The 17,900-nt window shown below is 42.6% G+C and overlaps 1 protein-coding gene across 9 annotated transcripts in view; it reads right to left on the reverse strand.

Annotated features, from left to right (window-relative positions):
* SEMA5B (semaphorin 5B) overlaps nt 1-17,900 on the reverse strand; it is a 363,675-nt gene that overhangs the window by 14,476 nt on the left and 331,299 nt on the right. For 8 of the 9 annotated variants that reach the window (XM_081871152.1, XM_081871150.1, XM_081871157.1 and 5 more), the window contains 4 exons: nt 16,875-17,045; nt 15,416-15,565; nt 14,236-14,280; nt 10,319-10,524 (listed from right to left, as the gene is read on the reverse strand). In XM_081871152.1, the coding sequence (XP_081727278.1) occupies nt 10,319-10,524; nt 14,236-14,280; nt 15,416-15,565; nt 16,875-17,045 (572 nt within the window). Of the gene's footprint in view, nt 1-389; nt 460-10,318; nt 10,525-14,235; nt 14,281-15,415; nt 15,566-16,874; nt 17,046-17,900 lie in introns of all 9 variants that reach the window. The other variant, XM_081871156.1, reaches the window with a different exon arrangement.

A 17,900-nucleotide genomic window follows, 5' to 3' on the forward strand; every position in this document is an offset into this window, starting at 1 on the left:
CCCTTGTCCAAAAAGCTCACATATTCCATTTTCTAACGCAATTTTATATTAGTACCTTCCCTCTTCTAAGGTGTCGTCTTAAGTATTTTGTAGCTCTCTACAGAGACCTTTCTATGGATAGGGCCACAGCTCCTGGCTTTGCCAGTGTTTTGGGCAATCTGAGCCAAGCCACTACTTGCAAACCAAGATCTATGGGTTTCTCCAGATTTGCAGACATGGCTTTCCCATATTGGTGACATGATGTTTGATGGTCATCACCACCATCTCCATCACCCGCCACTGTGCAACTGAGACTGGGGTCCCATCTACATGTTTCACTCCAGCTCCCTCCCAAGAGTAAACCAAAATGGCATTTCTCTTTTGCTTTGGAAGAGCAGGTGCACATTTACCTGATCTCCATCTCCACTGGTAGATATCCAGGTTTGGACCCCCCGATATTAAGTGTGTCACTTCTGTAAGCTACAGTGTAAGTAACAAGGCATGGTCACATTTGAGGGGAAAAGGATGGCTGAAGAAAATTAACCACCATTAAAAGTTACAAGTAGTTGTCAACAGCATGGAGAAAAAATGGAGGTGGGATGTAGGTGTCATTTTAATTACTGATGTTTAAATAAGGGATTTCTTATCCCCCCCCCTTCCTTTGCTGGGCATTTATTAATTAATTCCTTTCAATGGCGCCACCATAAGCTGGTGTAAAAATTCACTGTCATTTCAACACATCCTTTATCTTTTTCTAGCTCATGTTTAATCTATCTGCTGGACAGATATATTTTTCTGTGCCCGGAAAAAGAAGTCTGTCACGTTTGAACACATTCAGAAAAAGAAGAAGTGAAAAACAGCATCTTTGCAAAGGATTAAAAATACATAATACCATAATCTTGATGTGGCTATTACAAATGAAAGAGACAGTATCTTGCCCTCTTCTGACCTCAAGTGTAGCTCTCGGTGATCTCTTAACCAGGTCACTGACATGGTCAAAAACCACTTGAGCGCCAGCAAGTCTATAGCATCAGGTACAATTATATTTCCTTATAAAGCACCCCCTGTCACACTAGAACAGGGGTGGGCAGATTTCGTGGTTGCAGGAATGACTTTGTGTTTTACTAGAACCCATGAACCGGAGCCAGCTGCAGAGGACGCATGTAGAATCGAGGAATTCTCAGCCCAAGGCATTTGATTGCCACCACTGAAAGTTCTTCACAAAGGTTTATTTCTGATGGCAACCCAGCCACAACCACCTGCAACAATGACACTCTTCCTTTTTTCATTTCAAGAGTATCATTTAGGAAGGGAGTTAATTTGGTTATTAAAGAACAACAGAAACTGGTGATCTTAAAATCACTACCAGTAGATACAGATCTACCTTTTGCCCACTGCTACACTAGACACAATGAAGCTTTTAGACAGGAGATGGAAAGTGGGTTAAACCCAAAAGTGTGTGAGAATGCGTCTTCTATGCATGGAAGGGCTGTTTTACAAATTGATCTCTAAAGTGTTCCACAATAAAACAAACAAAAATCAAAGGCGTTTTTCCTGCACAGTCAGATGCATACGGATTGCCTCCAAATCTCCACAATATACAATAGAGACTATCATTCACTCAGCAGCCATGTGCTTGCATGATACTGACTGAGCATCCCACTCTTCCACTTCCATTCCTGCCACCCAAAGACCTTGCAAGCCACCTCACTGGTCATAACAACATCTACTGTATTTTTCTGCGTAGTCAGTGGAGCGGACTCCCTCAGGTGGTTGTGGGCTCTCCTTTATTGGAGGTTTTTAAGCAGAGGTTGGATGGCCATCTGTCTTGGATGGTTTAGTTGAGGTTCCCGCATTGAAAGGGGGTTGGACTAGGTGACTCCCAGGATCCTTTCCAACTCTCCAATTCTATGATTGTACCAACTCTGGTCAAACAAGGGTTGGAGGGCCTTGAAGCCTTCCCAAATGATACAAAACCCAGACTGGAATGAGAAGTGGGGGAAAGAGAGGAGAGGATGAGGGAACATGTAACAGTGGGGCCTATCAATTGTGTGTTTGTGTGCGATTGTGGGGAGCCTTATATCCCGCCTCAAGATAACAAAAGGGCCTGCACTACAAGTGGTCAAAGCCAAAGGCAGGTTTTGCTTGGAATGTCCCAACAACAGCAACACACTCCCGACTTTATACTGCAGCACAGCAGACAGCAAAGATTCAGAGCTAGTGAATGGCTGCTAATATTCCACATAAATTTGACAGAGGCAAACATTCAAACCCTTAAGTGGCAGCATCCACTGATCTTAAATAAGACAAATGTGACAAGCCTGCCTGGCTTGCTGCTGCTGCCGCCACCGCCATAAGGTAATAACACCTCTGTAAGATGCATCATTGCTCTGCCAGTGTAATCTTCACTGCATGAGAGCCACACCTCCCGAGCATGGCTGACTGCTCAATTTGACTCGACCCAATGAATTAAAGAGGGTCAGGGGAAGAGACTAATAGCTTTCAGCTAAGCTGTACTGCTAAATCCTTTTTGTTCCTCCTCAGTAAGCCTCCTTGCTTTCTCTTCCTAGCAGGCATTATGTAAATCAAGCATCCCTTGAAGTGATATTTAGAGCTGCGGGATAATACAATAAAAATAATGCTGTTTCCCACCTGCAAACCATTCCCTTTCATATCAGACTCTGCCCACTGAAAACATGTGCTTTGCCACTCAAGCGGCAAACATTCTTAAATGCCGGAAGGCTTTGGTACACATGAAAATCATAAAAACCAAAATTTGCATTTCACTTTTTTTCTGGGGGGGGGGAGGAGGGTTGAGGGGATGGAATAAATGATTTGCTAATCTAGCCAAGAGTCTCAATTTTAAAGCCACGCGTTGAAGAGATGGGTCTCAAGGTCTCAAACCGTTACTAACTTTCTAGACTGCTGCAATTCACCCAGCTTTTGACTGGTGGCTAAACTGTAAACAGATTGATGCTGCAGCTTCAAACGATATACAACAGAAGGGTCACTACAGGAAGGCGGTTCTTGCTGTGTCTGTATCACTGTTTCTGCCAGCCCACACATAGGAATCAAGGGTGAAGAAAGAAAACAGCCAGTAAAAGTGAAAGAGCAACCTATCAAATTAAAAGATAGGAGATTGCCATCTTGCGCTTTCCAAGGGATAGAAGGGTAAAAAAATCCCACAAGCCCATTTCTAGCCCAGCTGCAAACACCTCCTGGGAAAGGAAAGGTGGTTCAAAGTCTTATATGCTATCTCTGCCTCCCTGGACCCCGCAAGTGTTATTTTCAGCAGCAGTAAAAATGACCATCCACAAGGGAACAAGACGTTGAGAAGTCAGGCAGTGCTTTGGAACATCACATCCCCCTTCTAGTTTTATTTCTCATTTCACAGCTGGAAGGTCCTCCGATTTTTTTTTAAGATTGCTGCTTCATCTGAAATTATTATTCTTCAGGGGATGGGAGGAGAGCAGAGCCTCTGTTTCCCGGTCTCCAGCACTGACATTTTCCCTACAGCATCTAGGTGTATATCTCTGGGTGGTTAATGAACCACATATCACACGATTCAATATCCCTTTCACCAAAGGTACTGCGCCAGACTGATGAAACTGGCTTTCTTTCTGTTGACAGAAGGAAGGCTATATTGTGGAAATCTCTCTGCAACCTGAAATAATTCCTGTAACTGGAAGTTACAAGGCTGTATTTTGCAAGTCCTCCCTCCCTCTCACACACACACTTCCTATTGCTTCATTCCCTCGCCACCAAGAGCCACCCATTCATTGTGCCATGTCCAAGGACCAGTGGTTCTAGGCTCCAACCATCCCCTTTTATTGGTGTCTTTTTCTTCACTAACCCTGCCTGGCCCACAATCTACGACATTCCCTTTCCTTGCAGCCCTATATGACTGGGCCTGTTGCTCCTGATCTGCTTCCAAAGGACACCTTCCTCCTCCTGCCAAGCTCTCTTTTCTCTGGGTATGTGGCTGGCACTGGCAGCAGAGGCAAGGGCAGCAAAGGACAAGTCTCTTGTCTTGAACAGCTTGGGACCTGTATCTGAGTTTTGAGCCAGTTTGGCCATTCATCTTTTGTTTACAAGTCTGATGTGATACCATAAATATTCTGTATAATTCTATATTCTCCTTGGTCCTCCCCCCCCCCCCCGATGTGCTGCACTGAGCTCAGCTGACGTTTACCATATTGTTCTCCACTCATGATCTAGCTCTCTTAAGACTAGCCACAAACTAGCTGTAAACCATGAACAAACCTTGGTTACAGCTCATGGATAGGCTTGAAAAAGTGCTGAACTATGAGTCGAGATTTGGATGGCTGGGGAAGACTACAAGCTCCTCCCTAGGAGCTTGCTCATACTTGCTATGTTATGGTTTGGCTTAGCATGATGTGCCAACCAGGACTGTATTTCCCATGGTTGCTATATGGTATCCTCAGGTCCAGAGATGCTCTGGTTTGGTTTGCTGTGGAGCAAACAACAGAGGAGGACCATTGCCATTGTTTGGAGGCTTCCTGCTAACCACTGTTGGTAAGGAATTTTGAATTAGATGGACCCCCTATTCCTGATTGAGTAGGTCACATCTTAAGAAGATATGAAGCCACTTTATAATCTCAGACAAGGATCTAGTACAGTACTGTCTGCTCCAGCCTGCCCTTCCAGTAGCTGGAGACTCCCAACTCCCACCAGCCTCCCTTAGCACAGCCAGTGGTGAGAGTTACACTCCAAAACATCTGGAGAACACTAGGTTGGGGGAGGCTGGTTCACTCTGAATGGTTACAGCTCTATTACATCTTGGGCATAGGTCCCAGACCTGCAACCGAAAAATATTTTACGTCAAGATGCCATGTATTGAACCTGGAACATCTGCATGAGGGGGGAAAGGTGTTTGGTCAAGCTATCTTCTTGTTCATTTATTGCAGTTTGGGGGATTTTTTTAACATTCTTTGTGCTTTTAGTGCAGAAATCCCAGATTCCTGCATGTGAAGCCTACTTGCATACTCAGCAGAATTAAATTTAGGAGAACCCTCACACATAATTTTGCCCTTGGGGCTGCATGGGGTGTGTGTCTTTTCTTCACTCAGCTGGTTGGCAACTTGTGAGTACTATGATCAGCCAATATATAGGCAGGACAGAAAATCCCCTTCCTCATATTATGGATCATTACAATCATGATTACCAGCAGACTGATAACCCTTGCTTGTGTGTATGGCCCTTTTGGAACTCTCACTTGGAAGCGCAGTATCTAAAACAGCAGGTGCTTATGTTTTAATAGCGTGCGCTATTGCAGCCCAAACAACCTGGCTGAGCAGGGAATGGTGTAAGGAGCTGCAACCTAATGCATGATGTAAACAACTCCTATTACAATATGCATTCGTGCTGAACAGAAAACAACACCATCAAAGGACTGTAGAAGCTATTGCTAATTAATGGAACATGAATGGCTGATTAGATGACTTGAAATATTCACCCACAACCTTGGCTAAAAGATCTGACAGCAGAACCCAGAATATTCTGCACAAAGCAGGCAGGAGATATTCCGCCCCCCCCCCTCAATCATCAGTGTCTTGGCAGGTTATCAGTGAAATGATCGATGGGTTACTGCCATCAACAGCATTTACATCTCATCCATATGTACTTGAATGCCCGAATCACCCTCATGCAGGTTCCACCTCCTTGTCATTAGATCTTGCTTTCTTTGAAATATGTTGTGGTTAAAACACAGATGAAATATGCTGTGGCTAAAACACAGCTTTTGAACAGGGAGGTTTGAAGAAACAAAAATAAAATACTAGAGATGGCTTTGGAAACCTCTGTATCATCATAGACCATTGATTGTTAACCCTCTACGCCCCTTCCCACTATGTCAGAGGTGTTAGGGGTGCCCTGTCTGACCACCACTTTGGTTCATTTACAATGGAAGGAATGGCAGAGCTCCGGGAACTTCTGGATGACATTCCATCTCCCATTTTCTAACCTGTTGTGCCTTCCTGATTACTGTGTGAGACGACAACATTCTCGCTGTAAGTTGTAACAAACAACGCATTACAATTTTTGGCACATCAAGCACAGAAGACGAGCTTTCTCTTGCCTTGCGGGCAGGCGCTCACCTCACTAAACACAGCAGATTCCATTGTTCAAAACAGTGTCAGGTCTAAGTGTCAGATCCACCTTGAAATCTCCCTGCCCCAACACCTGGTCATATCCATTCTGTAGACTTAAACAGACTTTACAGTCCCTCTTCCCTGAAAATTGTGCATCTGATGTGGGATGGGTGGTGGTGTGGGGGAAGAGATCTCTCATAAATCACAGCATGTTGACTAAACTACCATTTCCAGAATTCTTGGTCATGAAAGGTATAAAACCAATGTGACTTTGCCATATAGATGGGGTCCTCTTCCTAATTGCCTTTTCACTCCTCTGTGTTTTTAAGAAAATCTCAATTACCTCGAAGTCCAATGTGTGTCTGTCTCTGTGGTTTCTACCATGTGGTTCCCCTCTGTTAAATAAGCCATTTCTTTCTCCTCTAAGGATCCACTTCTTCAGCAACTCCTTTGCTGAGCTTCACTTAGAATCATAGAATTGTAGAGTTGGAAGGGACCACACTTAACTGCCCCTTTACTGCCCTCTGAGTCTTCCTTAGCCCATTCTCTACTACCTATCTGTCAGCTCCTTATGTCTCCACCCCCACCTTATCTATCTAATGTACATGACAAAATTTGAGGTCAGGGATTCTTACCACTATGATGCTTCTGCATAGCACTGAATCAGATGCTTAAAGACCCCTTCCTATACAGGAATGACCTTACTGGGTTGGTGGGTGGAAGGGGATGAATGATTTCAGGACCAAGAAAATACCTCAAATTAATGAAACAATCAGAAACTTACAGTAGGATCCAGATTGTGTTTTCCTTTCTGTAAAGATCAATATTTATTTAATTAGCCAAAAGAATGGAAAGGGGCGGGAGAAAAGAGAAGCTGGGGAGGGGAAGAATCTAATTTGTGAGACATGATTTACCTTCTACAAGTTCATGCTGACTTGCACTTAACAAAAGTGCTTTCTTATTAACCCTCCTCCAACTTTCTGCCAATGCAATCTTCCAAAACTGTTTTTTTTTTTGCTTATATCAGGCAAAATAATTTTACAAGGAGCAAAGCATCTCTGAGTTGACTTTAAGTAAGAATGAGTATCTCCCTGCCCTTCACTATCTATATTGCAACTACACCCACAAATCAGATGGGCTTCTTAGTGTGCAAAGACAATGGATGAACATAGACACATGTATTCAGGATTCATGAGAACTTCACAGAGACAAATTCCTGAGTCCTGGTTTATGAGGTGGAGAGTCACAAATAAGCAACTGAGCAAGTCCAGACATCACGTTAAGTCTAGCATGCAAGCCCATAGAACAGGGCTGGTCCAACACATTTTGCTGCTTGAGCAGGAGGACAAATTTGGTGGTCCCCATTTCTACACAACAAAGCTGACTTGACTGGCAGCTGAATCTTATTTCAACACTGACAAGGCACCTGAGGGCAGCAGGCTCACTTGGAGAACACAAAGTGTAGTCTTCATGGCACACACAGCTAGGAAGCTGCCTTTAACAGAGTCAGACTATTGGTCCATGTAACAGTACTGTCGACACCAATGGACAGCCAACATGGTGCCCTCCAGATGTTACCACGTTCACCATTTTAATGAAAAAAAATAAGCAACAGGGGAGAGGGTAGGAAGGAGCTGTCTGGTTACATGGTTTGCACATGCTGTTGGAATACCATGCTCTTCTGCTACATGGGCATATGATCAAGCCCACAATGCTTGCCTTCAGTGCAAGTTGCCTAATGTAGGGGCCCTCCAGGTATTTTGGACTCCCAACAGAATGACCAATGTTCAGGGAATATAAGGAGTCTAGTGGTACCATCCACCAACTGGAAGGCACCACATTACCTGCCCTAGGTCTGCACAGACTGCCAGTGGCTCCACAGGATATAATCAGGGATATTCAAAGCTCTACCTTGAAATACTGCAGACTGAATCCAGGGCATTTCCTAGGAGACTATTTTTAGTACAGTTAGAGATCCTGTGTTAAAGAACTGTGACACACTAATTGTTCTGTATTCTTTAGCTTAGCCATAACATAAGCTTCACTTATGTTAGAGAAGTTTTAGAAATGGGGAGCATTCAGTCATAAAATCTCCCATCCACACTCTGAAGGGGTACAGTCCTAGGGGGGTTGTACTATAGGATTCCTCTGAATTTGTTAGAGGAGACCTTTAAGTTTCCCTAACTAAGTATACCTCAAGGTTTAAATTTCTTAGCTTCATGCATTTCATTTTTTGTGAGGAGAAAATTGCTGTTCATTGATTCCAGATCTTTTGACACATGCTTTCTCATCCACCAAGATCCACATCACCAAAAATGTGCATTGAACTGTTTCTGGAACACAATTTTGTCCTAATATTAGGAGATTTAAGCTTCCCTTGAAAATTAACCATTTTCCTCAGAAAACAAGCAAGAAATTATGTGAGGAAGCAAAACGGACGATTCCTTACGTCTCAGAAAGAAATTGTCATTGATAGGGAAGGCCAACTTAGCCAGTGCAGCTCTGGAAATAATAAGGTCTTGTTATTTTTCCAGAGATCTGCTGGACATGTAGCATGTTAATCTAGACTTCAAAATAATTATTGATGCAACAGAGCTGGATTTAGGATTATCAAGGGTTAGTAACTGCCTGTGACACCACTGCCAATAAGGACAGGAGGAAACTCTCACTTGAGAGAAAGAGGCAGTTCTTCAAATGCAGAGTTGACCTCTTCCACACAGGTGAAGAGTACATCTCTGTAGGCAAGGGAGCTCCATCAATGAACTGCCGCACACGGCCTGAGAGAAGTGGGTAGGCCTGGGTGATCTATCCCCATTTGTTTGTTGGCAGCCGGTAAATTTTTCATTTGGAATTTGGCAGCTGCAGGTCAGGTAAGCTGCTTCTGAAGAATTTAGCTAACAGGCTCCAAAAACAAACAGGTTGATAAGATGAAGGGTTGCTTCCGGTTGCCAAAACCTATATTTCAGCTCTGAAGGACATTTTTAAAAATTGTTTTGATGCAGTGGCACTAATTGAGAAATCCTTAAAAACGTTCTTGCTTTTTCTTTATCGCCAGGGCCATTTGGAAGCCTTACTTGCCAAGGAAGCTCCGAAACCAGTGAGTGGCCTAATTGCAACCTGCTCCACTTTCTGTACCTGCTGCCTGTTTTTAAAACTATGAATAGCAATCTTTCTGCTCTTGCTCTCTGCAAGTTAATTAATTGCTTTTAAGAGGTATTTCCCCCTGCCTACAAGTTACTTTGTTGATTACAGATGCTGGGTGCTTTATTATGTGTTAATTACTACTGGGATACTTGCTAGCTTGTCAGGTTCATTTCTTGATAACAGAAATGCCAGATTTCTATTGAAAAAGAGGTTGCCAAGGCAACCAATACACTCTGCAGATAACTCTCTTCTAAGTAAGCAAAGAATGTGGTCACAAAAAGGTGGTGTTTTATGTGGACATCATCATAACAATCTATGGCCTTTTAAACTGGGGGTGTGGGGGTTATTGCTTTGTTTCTTGTTATGTGTTTTTGTGTTTTTATACAGTAAACCGTCATGTGATCATTGGATGACGGGCTGCATGGAAATTCAATAAATAAAAAACAAGAACTGTACAAATGTAGCTATTATTTGATCCCTTCTGAGAAGCAACATGGGAGAAAATTTGGATGGGCCATGGGAGAGGACAGGAAAACATTATTATGTATGTAAAAATACATGCAAACATAGCAGAGCACAGCCCAATGGTTCCAAATCTAAATCCTGAACCTTCAGTAGGATGCTGGGCTTACCTCCACAATTTAAATATTGATACACCATGGCCCTTCAGAAACATGTCTTAGTAATGTTACCTAGCATATGTTTGCAATGAAAGTGATGGAGAAAACAAGCTCACTCAATGATGGAGAAACAAGCTAGTCAACCACAGCAAGAAAGCATTACTTAGTTTCAACCACTGCTCTTTGCATTGAGACTTGAACCCAGCTACACAATCAGAAGAACCACGTGGTAAAGTTCCTGCTGTGCAGAACAATTTCAGTGCTTCCGCATAATTCCCTCCATGTCAAAGATATGGCAAAGTTACCTACGCCACCTGTTTCAGCTGATCATGTAGCTCAGCTCTTAAGTATGCTGGGAAAACTTGCTGAAGCAAACTGTACTAAACAAAGTTTATGAGCCACTGGGATGCGCTGCAAATGAATTCAGTGTATAACACAGACCTTTGGGCAGATGAAGCCTCTTACCTTGAATTCCATAGGTGTGTATTTCTCATTCTTGGGAGTTGTGTTGCCTTTGTAATGGAGATGATTGGGAGTGGTGGGATGGATAACAGTTGACTCCTGAGATTGCCTCTGGCAACGCTGGCAGTACACATAGATAACAAAGGTTAAGAGGCTAGAACCAAAGAAGCAGGAGACCCCTGTGGCAATTAGGTGGATGAGGCTGAAACCTAGAGAAGAAAGTGTGGTAAGAGATGCTGTGGTTAGAGACATAAACAAGAACAAAAACACTTTCAACAACAATAAACCACTCAAGAGGGTGATTTTCTGTTTCCTAGGCATAAGGAAAATGTGTTTCTGAAAGAAGCCAGTGTCTTGCATGGTAACACTCACTAACAGACGCTTCCTTCCCTTACTATCAAGTCTGCTCATCACAGTTCTGCTTCAGTGGCATCATACGCTGCTTTCTTAAAGCTATTCCTTTCTCCTCCAATTGATACTGAAACTAAACATTAAGCTGACAGGCAGAGAAATGAGGTATACAAACAATACACAGCAACAGGTTCCAAAGAATGTGCATGTCATGGAAATTGGGAGCTGGGTAGTAAACTCAGAATTTCTCAAATCAGAAGAAAGGCCTTCTGACCTACCTAGAATGCACAAGGAATGAATAAGTGGAAGTGGCTGATAAGGTGTGGTAGGTCTAGGCTGGTTCCCTATTTGAGGAGGTTCTTGGCAAAGTGCTCTAGGGTGGGCCCCTCCTCTGTCAGGGGATTTACCCGGCAGTGGGTGACAGGGAGTAGTGGCAGGATTCTGAGCAGATACATCTAACTGCCATTAAAATTTCCACAATGCCCCAGAGTGTCAGGGACACAAATATGATTGCTAGGTGCTCAGAGTGCTCAGATGAAAAATATGTATTTTTAAAGGGGGCCTAGAACAGGCTTCAGCAGTAGCCATTTCGGGGCTCTGGAAGCCCAAGGATGCTGAGCGCTCATGCTAGCACTGAATGTAAGCCTGCAAAATGCTACCACCACCGAGAAGGAGGAGAGCTCATTGCTTTTTCTATGAGACCTCTGCTCAGGGCAGCCAAGGCAGGGGACCTGCTTGGCATTGCACAAGCCACCCCCTGGCTGCCTCCAATGTATGCTGGCTGCTAAGGATACAGGATTCCCCACCCTCCCACCCCAGCCTGGTTTTTTGGTCTCTGATCAGCTTCCGCTTCTCCAGCCATCTCCGAGAAGGAATTGCCATGCTGCCTTCTCCACTGAAAGCCTGCATGTGCTCTTGCTGATACTTTCTCCACTAGCCACAGAAAGGGAGGCTCCTGGGAGAAAAAACAGGATGCGGCAAGAACAAGGGATAACACTGAATATTGCCTGGCTTGGTTTCTTGGTGAGCAATGAAAGCAGAACCCCAGCTGCAAGCTGACACCACTGACGCAGGTACCCCGTAAAGATTTCAAAGAAGAAAGTTCCTAGTGCATAAAACATTCCCCAACACAAATAAGTAGACATATAGATTTCAAAACGCTTCCATTCCAGTGGGTTACCAAGGAGATGTTCTACTGAGAAAGAGGAATGCAAAGGAGTAAGCAACAACAAAAGCCAGTGACAAATTCTAAGAATCATGAAGTTGAAAAGTCACTTGAGGATAAGGTTTCCTAGGCCCTACTTTCAGCATCAATGTGACACTTTAACATGGCTTTTGCCAAGGTGAGTTGTAGTTGTTGAGGTGTTAAGAATTCTCTGGTGCTCTGGTACTGAGCAGCTGATTCCTCAAAACTATTCATCCTCAGTCCTGTCCCTTACAAGGTCTCTCTGCCTTTCAGCTGTGCCTCCATGGCACCTGGCTAAATATTTGAAAAAACATGAGCATTCTATGAATCTGCAGGCTGATGTTTCTGGTTTTGCCCATAACTCAGATACCCCCTTGTTTCACGCGTGAGAGGGCAGCAGGCTGAATTTCTAATGATTCTATCTTTGCCAGATATTCAGAGATGCTAAGGGATAAATAATATCCCCATGCATTATATAAACAAATAAGACTGCAATGGCAGAAGAGGGCAGTGAAAATATCAATACCAATGCATAATGATGAATATAAGGTTAATAAGGAGACCCTGAGCTGAGGCACACACCTGGCAGGAGGAATGGGGACATAAGAAAACCAACCGTGCTGCTAATGGAACTGGAGTCTTAATTCCGTTGCTTCCCCTGTAGTCACATACACTAGATGGGAAGGTCTGCCGATGGAGCGTTTTGCCTTTTCTGTCATTGCTGTAATGCTTTTCGTACAGAGAGTGACTAATGCGCAGACCAAGAGCTGTCCAAGCGGTTCGTCAGGAAAGCTGCTTACTTGTGGGGGCTGTTGTGCAAAACCACTGAAGCACCATGGTGCTTTTGGATGACCCAAAATCTGCTCCTGACAATTATATCTACTATAAATTTGGTGATCAGTTTCATGACGGCTGCAACAAAAGCTTAAATCACCCATTGGCATGGTATGCACAGTATGTTTATGACTTAATAAGTCAAGATCTGCAACGAGCTGCGGTAGGAGTGCAGGGAGCTTGTTTCCCTCTGCTTCAGTTATCTCTGCACAATTAGCTGAAAAAGCCAGAATTCTGCTCTTAACTATAGTTCCCTACTACAACTGAACTTTCAAAGTACCAGAACAAGTGCCTTCTGTTAGCGAAGCTGCTATTTTTCTCCTATTCAGAAAGATGGTAGGTATCAAAAAGCACAATGCGAGAAGCAAGGAAGGTTGTTTTCTCTTCTGGCTCTTCAACAGACTCTGCTAGCTATCAAGCGACCTGCAGGAAATGCACAAAGAAAATGCAATTCCCTGAACTCTAAAGAAGTCAGATAAAATTAGTGGCATGGCAACTGCTTTTCCGGTAATCAAGGTTTTGCATTGGCTGTCTAATCCTGTTTCCAATGGCAAGATAGCCATCGATTTTGCATTGGGTTCATTCGTAGAGACAACTTAAGAATTCACTGCAGTCTTATTATACGAGCTACCCTGGTACAAACTCAGATTATTACACTGTGAACTACTGAAGCAATCCCCATGCATTCATTTCTCCCCCTCTCCACCCTCGAAAACCCCTGGAGGTGGGAATTGAGATGTGGGAATGCTCTTACACAGAAAGGGAGGGAGATAGGTATGTGTTGTTGTGTATATTGTGTGTGTGTGTGTGTGTGTGTGTGTGTGTGAGAGAGAGAGAGAGAGAGAGAGAGAGAGAGAGAGAGAGAGAGAGATTTGGTATGCTCGTTTATGCTTGTGCGGGAGAGAGACAGTAGCAACCAAGGCTACTTTCACTTCAAAAGGTGGTTGGGTGCAAATCTCATCTTCCTGGGGGTGGCAAACACCATTCATAGACCTTTGTACATGGTAAATGAGAGACAAACACAGAAGCACCCACTACATTCAAAAGTGCTCAAGAAATTAAAACATTTATACAATTAACAAGGGATGTGTCAGATCCAGCCTGAGAAACTTTGCCAGTCTTACCAAAATTATTTTTGCTTCCCCTTAAAAGCTTTGGAAGTTTCTCCTGAACAGGAACCCGTATCAATGTTTTGCTTATAATGAAATTCAGTGACAACTCTACAATTAACTAAGCGCTCAGGAAAATGAGGAATCTCTCTTCATCTTTTCCAGTCCATTTAAAAAGGAGCTGCAGTGGAAAGGACTGTGATCTCCCTGGTAATTAATTATTCTGAGATGCTCCCTCCCCCAAATTAAATTCTTATACCAGAAAACTGAATCACAGATACTTTCTCCCCTCCCTTCCTCCCCTCAGACAATCGGACTCCAGTGGAATTAAGGCTATCAACGGGATGTGAACTGCACAGATTAATGGTTGGGTTGATGCTTCCCAGAAAAGAGGAGTCATGTTAAGATAAAAATAAGATCTATAGTTAGCTGTACTCTACCTCCACAGTTCGTGCTCTCGTCAATGCTTGAGGCTGGCAGGATTACTAAACAAAGAGAAAAACAGTGGGGAGAAAAATGTCATTTTTGTCATCTGCGACATTGTGCAGGCAATTAAAATCCCTTTGCTCAATGCAAGGCAAGTTAATCTCTGCAGCAAATGGAGGGCCTCCCAGAGCTTTGGCAAAAAACACAGAATGTAATATAGTGAAAAAAAGTTTTAAAAAGAACATACTCTCTATTGCATGAGAAAATTGTCTGGATTGCAAACTATCCAAATACAACACAATAAGCATCCTTAGAACTGTTTAATTCTGGCAAGAACTGTGCAAATTACAGAAACATAAATAGAGATATAAAAAAAGACTCAAATGAGGAATTTAAGTTGTGCTCATAAAATACCTGAATAAATGTGAATACCGTATGATCCAATTCAAAAATATTTTGACCAATGTATGACACAGACAGATGACCTTGCTATCTAAGGATGTTTGTATAGCGTAGTTTATTCTGTGAATTTATTCTATAAATGATCAGTTACCTTGAATTACGTCCATCAGATATAGTGAGGACCACTGGTTTAGATGGCCTTTTAAAGTGTTAGACAAATGTATAGGTATTTCAGGAACTGAACAGAACCTGCATGTTCATATATCTCTAGATACCAAATAATGAGCAGAGGTGTCACACTCTTTCCTTTCTCATGGGCCTCCTAGGAACATCTGTCTGTCCTCTGCTGGAAGCAGCATGCTGGTTCTAATTTTATCCAATCCAGCACAACTTGCCTTGTGCATTTAATTTCTGTTTGTGGTGCAGAATACAAAACTCCCTGATTATATAAGATCTGTTAGTCACAGAATCCTTCCCATCCCTAGATGGAGGTTAGATATAATTCTAAACAGTCTATAACTACACCAAAGTTACTGCCATTTCATTTCCACACATGGGATCCTAAAAATCCTCCCAAATCTCTTTCCTTCTGCAGGATGCCTTCTCTTTGCATAACTGAACTAATGGAATACTAGTCGGCATTCAATATACTCACTGCCTTAAAAAACACAATCCTATCAATATTAAAAGTGGCAATCAGTTCTTTTTAGTAAGGCATCCATCTCAGCAATTAGTGGAGCCCTCTAAACCGAGCCCTTTCCTTGCTCATTTAGCATGCAAAGTTGCACCCACCTGGGATCTCATTGTACAAGCAGTCCTGGTATTGTGTGCTGTTCCCAGCACATTGGGAAGATCCTGGATTGTGGATTTCACAGTAACGACTACGATACTGGATCCCATCTTCATTACACAAGCTCCATTCAGACCATTCAGACCAGCCTCCTTAAGAATGAGAGATAAGACTTAAGCATGTGGGATGATCACAATGTCAAGTCAAGAAAAAAACATGAGGGATAAACAAAGGGTCACATAGTTTCTGAATATGGAAACCCAATTGAGCGTTTAGAAATAATGTCAAATACCCATGCTTTTCTGTTTTGAAAAGCATAAAGTAGACTGAAAAAATGACAAAACCAGTTGTCTAGTTCTGCGATTCAGAACTTGGAAAAATGCTCTGCAACAGTCTTCTCATCTGAGCTATTTTTTGGGAACAGACATACAGGTGAAACTCGAAAAATTAGAATATCGTGGAAAAGTTCATTTATTTCAGTAATTCAACTTAAAAGGTGAAACTAATTTCCAAATGAGATGCAGAAGTTGCTCTCATCAGAAAAGAGAACTTGGGACCACTGAGCAACAGACCAGTTCTTTTTTTCTTTAGCCCAGGTAAGATGCTTCTGACGTTGTTTCTTGTTCAGGAGTGGCTTGACAAGAGCAATACGACATTTGAAGCCCATCTCCAGGATCCGTCTGTGTGTGGTGGCTCTTGATGCACTAACTCCAGCCTCAGTCCACTCCTTGTGAAAGTCCCCAACACGTTTGAATGGTCTTTTCCTGACAATCCTCTCCAGGCTGTGGTCGTCCCTGCTGCTTGTGCACCTTTTTCTTCCACACTTTCCCCTTCCGCATAACTTTCCATTAATGTGCTTCGATACAGCACTTTGGGAACATCCAACTTCTTCTGCAATTACCTTTTGAGGCTTTCCCTCCTTATGGAGGGTCTCAATGATGGCTTTCTGCAAAACTGTCAGGTCAGCAGCCTTCCCCATGATTGTGCTTCCTACTGAACCAGACTGAGAGACCATTTAAAGGCTCAGGAACCCGTTGCAGGTGTTATGAATTGAATAGCTACTGCACCTTTTCTGAGATTGTTAATTTGGGGTTTTTATCAGCTGTACTCCATAATCATCACAATTATAACAAATAAAGGCTTGACATATCTCGCTTTGCATGTCATGAGTCTATCTCATATATTAGTTTCACCTTTTAAGTTGAATTACTGAAATAAATGAACTTTTCCACGATATTCTAATTTTTCGAGTTTCACCTGTATCTATCTATCTATCTATCTATCTATCTATCTACTATCTATCTATCTATCACTATTTATTAATCTATTTCAAAATTACATTTGAAGAACAGAAGAATTACATCAGTCCTGAAATCTCAAATGCATTATGAAAACATATTTTTTAAAAGAACAAAAATACAAAAATGATGGCATTATACAGAATAACAGCAATAGGGCTACCTTCACATAAATGTGTGTTGCACAGTGCTTCCTCGGTGTGCAGTCCAATGCAGATATCCTCCCCATTAGAGGGCGCTGGGTTGGTGCAGGTTCGGGTGCGCTGGTAGTGCCCTCCTCCACAAGTTGCTGAGCACTGAGACCAAGGAGTCCAGCAGGACCACGAACCTTTCACTAAGGATCATTCAAAATGAAACAATACAAAGATGCAGGCATACTTTTCACCCAACTGTTAATCTCATCACAATTTAAAAAAACCCAACCCAAATCATTATTTCAAGGAGAAGAAAGCTATGGAGAAGCTACCACGCTAGATGAATAGCATCCTAACTATTTGCCTACAAATACTTTTCCTCACTGATCACAAGTCCCTATTGGTTTCTTTCTCTGCCAAAATGATTTAAGTTAGTTCATTGCATTTCTGGCCCCTCCAAGCACATAGTTCTGAAAAAGGAGGGAAGGAATGGCTATGATTATAATGCAAAAGTAATGACTATTCTCACACATGCACATTTTTTGCAACATCCAAACAATGTCATTGGCATCAAAAAGCCAGACCATATTCCCCCCACATTTAATCTGGATTTACCCCGTCTGAGAAAAATCTGATACATTAAAAAAAACCACACCTTTTGCCCACAATGTATTTGTGATATCTGAATGGCTCTTTACAATATTAAGCCCCTGTCTGAAAGTCCCCTGGAAAAGCACTTCAGGGTGCACAAAACCAACAGGTGTGGTTTGGGGGGTTGGGAAAGGGTGGAGAAAATGGGGAAAGGAAGGCTCCTTTACTGTTCTAATCCAGTAAGAAGCAAGGCCATAATTTCAAGGACTAGTTAACAAGGAAATAATATTTCCTGATTGCCAGTCAGGAAAGAATAACCAATACTTAGAGGTGGGTAAGCCATATTGAAATAAGCAAATCTGGACCATGGAATAGTGAGCAAAGTCAAAGTACTAGATCTAATCTTAAACTTAAAGACACATCTGATTCTGCACAGCTCTCGCTTTACTAAAGGAGCAGAAAGT

This window comes from Podarcis erhardii (assembly GCF_964252035.2).
Source record: "Podarcis erhardii genome assembly, chromosome: 1".
NCBI lineage: Eukaryota > Metazoa > Chordata > Lepidosauria > Squamata > Lacertidae > Podarcis > Podarcis erhardii.